This window comes from Mus caroli, unplaced genomic scaffold (assembly GCF_978045245.1).
Source record: "Mus caroli unplaced genomic scaffold, Mus_caroli_1 scaffold_9, whole genome shotgun sequence".
Taxonomy (NCBI): Eukaryota; Metazoa; Chordata; class Mammalia; order Rodentia; family Muridae; genus Mus; species Mus caroli.
In genome coordinates, this window is record NW_028227264.1 from 61,302,705 (window position 1) to 61,311,001 (window position 8,297).

General features: G+C 46.1%; 1 protein-coding gene across 2 annotated transcripts; it reads left to right on the forward strand.

Moving 5' to 3' along the window:
• Window positions 1-6,816: 6,816 nt before the first annotated feature.
• Window positions 6,817-7,622, forward strand: Atoh7 (atonal bHLH transcription factor 7). 2 transcript variants are annotated; one of them, XM_029482847.2, is made up of 2 exons: window positions 6,817-7,197; window positions 7,397-7,622. In XM_029482847.2, exons 1-2 carry the CDS (start codon window positions 6,817-6,819, stop codon window positions 7,403-7,405), a joined length of 390 nt encoding a protein of 129 aa, XP_029338707.1. In that variant the 3' UTR covers window positions 7,406-7,622. The 2 variants fall into 2 exon arrangements, with proteins under 2 accessions (XP_029338707.1, XP_085699479.1); XM_085843353.1 differs by having other exon boundaries at window positions 6,817-7,622.
• Window positions 7,623-8,297: the final 675 nt, after the last annotated feature.

Consider the following 8,297-nt stretch of genomic DNA (forward strand, 5'->3'; position numbering starts at 1 on the left):
CTTTATTTATTTATTTATTTATTTATTTATTTATTTATTTATTTATTTATTTATTTATGTGTCTGAGTGGCAGTCAGAGGACAGCCTATGGGAGTTTGATTATCTCCTTCCACCATGTGGCTTCAGCTGTCATGAAGCTTGGTGGCAAGTACTTTCCCTTCGGAGTCTTCCTGCTGGCCCTGTTTACTGTAGCCTTTGTTCGTTTTGTGTGAAACACCGTCAACTAAGTAGCCCAGGCTATCCTTAAGCTCAAGGTTCCACTGTCTCAGCCACCTGAGTGATGGGGCTGCAGAGCGGTACCCCACGTCCAGCTTCCAACAATATTTCTTGTGCATCTACTTTGTCCTAGCCACAAGGTTAGGTGCTGAGGATAGAGTTAGGAGCCATACAGAAGTTTCTGAATGTCAGGAGTTTCCAAACATAGAGGGAAGGAAACACCATCAGGCAGAGTTGAATGTCACAGAGAGGCAGCTGGCAGGTTGCTTTGGGAAAAGAGGTGACACAAAATTTCCCTTCAGGAAATGAGCTATAGTAGGAAAGATGGAGCCAAGACCACGGGAGCCATGATAGGCCCGAAGGAGAGTGAGCATGAGAAAAGAAACTGCGACAGACGACGGACGACATGTCAGAGATGGTGAAACTTCCCTTTAAAACCTGGAGTAGCCAGGCAGTGGTTTAATCCCAGCACGCAGGAGGCAGAGGTAGGAGGAGCTCTGTGAGCTCCAGGCCAGCCTGATCTGCAGAGTGAGTTCCAGGACAGCCAGGTTCACACAGAGAAGCCCTGTCTTCCAAAAAAACCCTGCCAAAACAATGAACATCAACCCTGCCCTCCCCACACAGATAAAAACAAAAACAAAACAAACACCCCCCACAAAACTGGAGTAACGCTTTATTTTTGTTTTGTTTTTGTTTTTCGAGACAGGGTTTCTCTGTATAGCCCTGGCTGTCCTGGAACTCACTCTGTAGACCAGGCTGGCCTCGAACTCAGAAATCCGCCTGCCTCTGCCTCCCGAGTGCTGGGATTAAAGGAGTGCGCCACCACTGCCCGGCGAGTAACGCTTTATTTAAAAAAAAAAAAAAGGAAAGCTTAAAGACTTAGAGAGATAGATGCCATGGATAGGATGATGGCACGCAGTCCAGAAGGACTCAAGACAAATGAGCCAAACAAAGGAAACCATCTGGCTTTTATATACTCTCGGGGGTGCTGGGATTTTTACACCATGTGAGTTAGACTGGTATAGCAAGGAACTTAGAGGGGCCAGGTACTGGGAAGGACAGAGACTCAGCAGAGCATGGCACAACTCTTTGGGGAGATGGTTCATAGTGCAAGCATTGAAGATGAGAGTTCAAATCCCCAACCCCCAGTTGTGGGGCTGCATGTGTTTGTAGTCCTAGGGCTGTTGTGGGCAGAGACAGAGAGGCATTGTCTGGGGCTTGTGACTGTCAGCCTAGCTCAAGGATCAGTGAGAGACCCAGTCCCAAGGAAGGAAGGTGGAGAGTGACACAGCAGGTGTCATTAAAGTTTATGCCTGGGTGAGATGTAGATACCATCTGGCTTCTCCTCCTCCTGTGATCCTAAAGACAAACCAAGGTATGATTCTACCAAGGTTCACCCTGTAAACCAGTGACTTTACAAGGCTTACTTACAGGGCAATGGGTTAGAGTGTGTGGGCAGGAGTTTGGGTGATCTTAGGGCTGCCACACTGGAAGGTTTGAACCCAACAGGAATGCAGGCTCTTCATGGCTGTGTAGGTGAAGCCCCCTCCGTTAATCCTTCCCTACCTATATTCCTAGACCCTCCCAGAGACCCTATCCAATAAGGTCTCATCTAATAAGAACAGAACTGCATATATGTTTGGGAGGGGTAGTTAGATACCCAGGTAAGGGTCCCGTGACCTGCTTGGTCCCCTCCTTCTGAGAGGAAACATCAACTCTCAGTAAGCCCAGTTGTGATGATCTTTGTTGAGCAGGCCCAGCTGAACTCCTGAAGATGGTGGCTCTGAGGACAGTCCTGTACATGGGCAGGACACCAGATGTCCCCTCCCCCAGCTTCTTCACGGGCGTGAACATTTACATACACACACACATACACACACACAGTAATAAAAAAAAATAACAACCACAACAAAATCAGGTCAGGGTCTCAATATGTAGCCCGGCTGTACTAGAACACTCTACGTAGACCAGGCTGGCCTCAAACTCACAGAGGTCCAGTTTGCTTTCTAAGTCCTGGGATTAAAGGTGTTCTTCACCTACACTGTAAGGATAATAAATCAGGCTCTGAACCGCAGCAGGTTCAAAGCATTCTGCTGGCAGCCACATCAGGTGGTTTGTGTGGAAGGAAAGCAGAAGTTAGCCAAGAGACAGGGTGGCCTTGTTTGAATCAGTTGTCCGCATCCATTAACCAGAGTTTGGCTGCTACGCTGATACATAGCCATTCATTGCTTGGTTAGACCCTCTCACCCAGTTAATTTCATTTAACTTGAATGACTCCATGTTGCTTTGGTCTGCTGGGCTCTGGGCCTGAGTACAAGTCAAAGGTCTCCTGCAACAGTAACCACCAATTCAACTGGTTACCTCAAGCTGTCAATACAGACCCTATGGAGCTTAGCATGATGCATAATGTCCTTCCGGTCCAAATAGCTCTTGATATTTTGGAAGTAAGAATCAGCCCCAGGATTGAGATGTCACTCAGTTGGGAGAGTGCTTGCCCAGCATGTAAGAAATATCACATAGTTGTGTGTGGTGGCACATGCCTGTAACCCCAGCATTTGGGAGATGAGGCAGGAAGATCAGAAATTCAGGTTTATTCTTTTTTTTTTTTTTTTTTTTTTTTTTTTATTATATGTAAGTACACAGCTGTCTTCAGACACACCAGAAGAGGGCGCCAGATCTCGTTACGGATGGTTGTTAGCCACCATGTGGTTGCTGGGATTTGAACTCTGGACCTTTGGAAGAGCAGTCGGGTGCTCTTACCCACTGAGCCATCTCACCAGCCCCCTTCAGGTTTATTCTTAGGCTACGTAGTGAGGGCAGCAAGAGACTCATGAGACCCTGTCACACAGAAGAAAAAAAAAATCCTGTTTACAAAATACAAAATTCAGAGATAGCTTGGGTTCCCTGCAGGTAGGGGTGGTGTGTGTGTGTGTCTGTGTGTCTGTCTGTCTGTCTGTCTCTGTGTGTGTGTGGGGGGGATTGCCAATCTTTACTATGTACTATTCACTAGACATGTGCTTATTATTAAGTCAGTTTGTATAATTTATTGCCCTAGTCCCTCCATCTGACATCCATGTACTGACTATTAAGTATTTTCTGGGCCGTGTCCTAGGCACTGGGGTTGTAACCTAAAGCTTACTGACCTTTAAGAATGGCAGTGCTAATCATATTCCTGAAACTTTTATGAGTGCTTTGTCTGGCTTCTGGAGCTTACTGGTGGAGCTCTCTTGCCCCATTATCAAGTGAGGGGCATCTCATAATGTTTTTGTTTTCTGAGACAGAGTTTCTCTGTGTAGCCCTGGCAGTCCTAGAACTCTCTCTGTACACCAGGCTGTCCTCAAACTCAGAGATCTATCTGCCTGTCTCTGCCTCTGCCGAAATTAATGGTGTGCACCACCACTGTCTGGCTGAAATCTCATAATTTTTTTTAAAGATTTATTTATTTTATGTATGTGAGTACATTGTGGTTCTCCTTGGACACCCCAGAGAAGGGCATCGAATCCCATTACAGATGGTTGTGAGCTAACATGAGGTTGCTGGAAACTGAACTCAGGACCTCTGGAAGAAGAGCCGGTGCTCTTAACCACTGAGCCATCTTTCCAGCCCTTGAAATCTCAAATTTTAAAGCCTCCAATATAAAAGGATTCAAGAGACTTGACCTATTCTCTTAATCCAGCCATATATGTTTCCAGTTTCCAAGCATAGTTCTGGGTCCCTGAACTGATATCTTCTCTATAAGATAAATGGAGGCGAGGGATAAGCTGAGCCAGGGCATTGTTTGCCTAGTATGCCAGAAGCCCAGCCCCCCACACACCCGTGATCCCAGCACGTTAGAGGGATAGGTCACCCTCAGCTATGTAGCGTGTTCATAACTGTGTCAAAGAGAATTCTGGGTTCAATCAGGTCGGTTCAATGCTGATGTCAATAGATTTCCTCTTCTCCTATTGATCTCAGAATCTCTCCTGTGCTGATTTTCCGTCACGAGTGTCACAGGACTGTCCAGGTGTGGGATAGCAGAACTCTCAATGTCTTCCAAGAAGCCTGTGGGAAGTACGTTACTAGATGCTCCTCCCGCCCCCTGACACCCTTATAGTTAAGGTCCCCTAACTTTGGATCAATTTCATGTCACATGTAGCTTGTGTTCCAGTGTTTCTTTTTCCCCTTTATGATAATGCTTTTGTGCAGGGAGATAATACACAGTGTCTCCTAGAGGGGACTCTTCAGGGGAGGAGGGTGAGCTAAATTAATATGAAGAACAATAGCCCAAAGAAAGCAGACTTCTGTGAAAACCTTAAAAAGTGTACATTTGACATCCTGATGACCAAAGAACACAGTTGTTCCCAGCACAGAACTGCTGCTCCCAACATGACTGTTAGGACTGAGGAGTGATGGAGCTGAGTGGCTCTGTGCAAAAAGTCTGTGTTCAACATCTGTCGCTCTGAAGATTATTAATGTTCAATTGCTTCCCATTGTCTTCAAGTTATTCAACTTCATTTCCCCGTCAGTGCTTTAGCTGGGGATTAATACACTATTTATGGGAAGACAGGGCTTGAAGTCAGGGTGGTGGTGTTGGGGCTGTAGTCTGAGGTACCAGTGGGGTAAACAAGTCCAAGTTAAAAGGCCTCTTGATTTGTATGAGGATGATTTAACTAAACAAAAAAATCTGAGGATACACCCATGGTTCGAAAGGAGAGAGAGCTTCCTTGGCCTGAAATATAGAACTGAAAATATTAGAGCCTGTTTCTTTGCCTTTACATTCCCCTGAAAAACAAGAAACAAGCTGAGACGAGAGGGGATAATTAAAGATTTCTCTGTGTAAATCTAATAATTATCAGTGGTGGAAATCATGTTTTGTTACTGTTCTTGAGGACAGAGGACATACTACAACACTGAATTACATGAAATATTTTTAGTGGTATAAGAGACAGGCAAAATATAGGTGGAACAACATTATGAACTAACCAGTACCCCGAGAGCTCTTGACTCTAGCTGCATATGTATCAGAAGATGGCCTAGTCGGCCATCACTGGAAAGAGAGGCCCATTGGATTTGCAAACTTTATATGCCCCAGTACAGGGGAATGCCAGGGCCAAAAAGTGGGAGTGGGTGGGTAGGGGGGTGGGGGGGAGGGTATGGGGGACTTTTGGGATAGCATTGGAAATGTAAATAAGGAAAATACCTAATTAAAAATATTATTTAAAAAAAGATGCAAAGGAGAGAGAAAAAGAAACAAACTTTTGGATCTAATATAACTATATAAAAGGTAGGCAAACCAGATTGTTAATGCCTTGATAAATTTTACGGTCTGATTGACTCTTTATAAACTATGAATTTGAACTTTATTAAAACAGCATCTGGCTAGATCTGTAAAAAAAAAAAGAGAGAGAGAGAGAGAGAGACAGGCAAAAAGAAAATCCATTAAGATTTTTTTAACTCCCCAAATTATTTAGATGCTTCCATTTTTGCATACACATGTGCATGAAGATGTTTTGTTAAGTTTAAATGGTAAAAAATGAAGTGATTAGTTATCATTTCAGTGTGTGGCTCAATATTAATGAACAAGAAAATGAAGTAGAGATGCTGAATTAATCTGTCAAGGCCTAGGAACCCACAGAACATAGTATCGAGTTGAAAATTGACACATTTGAATCTTTGGATTCATTTTAAGTTGTTTCACAGAAATTATTCGCAGAGTCACATTCCAAGCCTGCAACAGTATTTGGATTTCCTAATTTGTATGAATTTATTTAGTAAATTAAATGAAAATGTTAATACTTTATTGCCGCTTCTTAACAAAGCAAAATCTTGCTAACCTTCAGATATGCCTAGCAATGTTAGAAGCAACATCTTCCCGCAAAATGTATTTTCTACTTAATCATTTAAAAACCCGGCCTTTGTTTTTGATATGTAAGCTGCCTGCTGGTTTGGGAAAAGATGGACCAGGCTCTCCCTCCACCCCCACCTTCTTATTCTATTGGGGACAGTCAGACCAGGCCACTCCAGATGGTGTGTTAGTTAGCGTTGGACATAGCTTTGGAGACACTTCAACAGACGAAGGCAATGATGTCAGGACTTTGCTGTGCGTCGCCCCCCTCCCCCCTGCCGTTCCCAGGGTAGGAAGGTGCTGAGATGGGAGCGGAGGGACGCCCGCCCACCTGCCACCACCTGTTCCCTCCTTGAGCCCTGGGCTATAAATTCTCCTCCCTCATCGCTCTGTCTGGCGCTCTTCGACATCTACTGCAAGCGGTCCAAACGCTCATGACCTAGCAGAGCTTCTGGGAAGATTTCGTCACCCAGAAAAGCAGTCTCAGGCTTTCCCAGAGAACTGGAAAGGCTTTCTATCCCTGACCCCCAAGAACGATCCGCCGCAAACTGCAAGAAAGTTTCCTCCTGGTTCAACTTTACGTGTTTGGGGTGGAGTGGGGAGGAATGACTTTTTCCTGAGCATCACTTCCACTGCATCTGGGCAAGGGAAGGGACTTCCCAGCAGGACCCAAGCCAGGGTCCCACACAGTGTCCTCTGGCCACTGACTGACTGCGCGTGAGTCGCTCCGTCTGTGTCTTATTCACTCTTGGAAGCCCCGCAGAGCGGCAGCGTGGATGAAGTCGGCCTGCAAACCCCACGGCCCTCCGGCGGGAGTGCGCGGCGCGCCCCCGTGCGCGGGCGCAGCCGAGCGCGCGGTCTCGTGCGCGGGGCCCGGGCGGCTGGAGAGCGCGGCGCGCAGGCGTCTGGCGGCCAACGCGCGCGAGCGGCGCCGCATGCAGGGGCTGAACACGGCGTTCGACCGGCTGCGCAGGGTGGTGCCGCAGTGGGGCCAGGACAAGAAGCTGTCCAAGTACGAGACACTGCAGATGGCGCTCAGCTACATCGTCGCGCTCACCCGCATCCTAGCCGAAGCCGAGCGGGACTGGGTGGGGCTGCGCTGCGAGCAGCGGGGCCGCGATCACCCCTACCTCCCTTTCCCCGGTGCTAGGCTCCAGGTAGACCCTGAACCCTATGGGCAGAGGCTCTTCGGCTTCCAGCCGGAGCCCTTCCCCATGGCCAGCTAAGCCTCGGGGTTATTTGGGTCTTAGGGGAGAAAACTCAATCACCTTTTCTGCTTAATTTCCTTCCCGTTTCAAACAGGTGGATGAAATGAGTTCATTGCCTCCCTTTCTCCACTTTTCTTGTGTTTTGTAGGTTTCATGAGTGGACATCGCGAATGACTTTGGACTGCTGTGAAAATAATGCTCTGTTCCTTTTAGCCTAAGACACGGGGCTGGGGTCTAGCCGAGTTGGTAGAGGTCTTGTCTTGCATGTATAAAAGTGGGTCTGAGCCACAGCTGTGGCTTAGGCAGAACACGGTGATGCACGGCCTGTAATCCTAGCGTCATTCAGGAGGTGGAGAAATATATATATATAAGACCCCATGTCAAAAAAAAAAAAAAAAAAAGATTGAATAAGACTGGTACTAAACCATCAGACAGTTACCTTCTTAAACTTTGCAAGTTTGTCCCTATTGGGCGAAGTTGTATTGTGACTTGTTTATGTTCTGAGCAGCTACCTTGTGGTGTAAATACATTTATGCTCCGTATATTGTGTGTGCATGCATCAGATAGCGTAAGACTTTTTTTTCCCCCTGGGGTCGAGGGTTGGGGAGCTGGTAGAGTACTTGGGCATGAGCGCTCTGTATTTTTTTAACTGTACACATTAAAATATAGATTTTGTAAAATACTAATGTGAGTGTGTTTTGAACTTACACATATTCTACTAGTTTCCTGGAGACACTCAAGAGCTATTGGGAGGGGCGATGTTGAATGCGTCCAGGGTATAGACAGGGAGTGATTTTATTCCCCCCAAGCCAGGGTGGTGGCTCACCTTACAATCTCAGCTTTCTCAAAAATAGGCAGGAGAATCACCCTGGGTAACATTAAGCTAAATTGAAATAACATGTAGCTTTCAGGTATGAAGATATTTAGTATTCAATATTTTAGTTTCTTTACTAAGCCAGTTACTAAATTATCTTATAAGTATCCAGATACATCCATTCTAACAAGTGTGCAGGAACATCCACACACATAATTGTACACATCTGCAAACG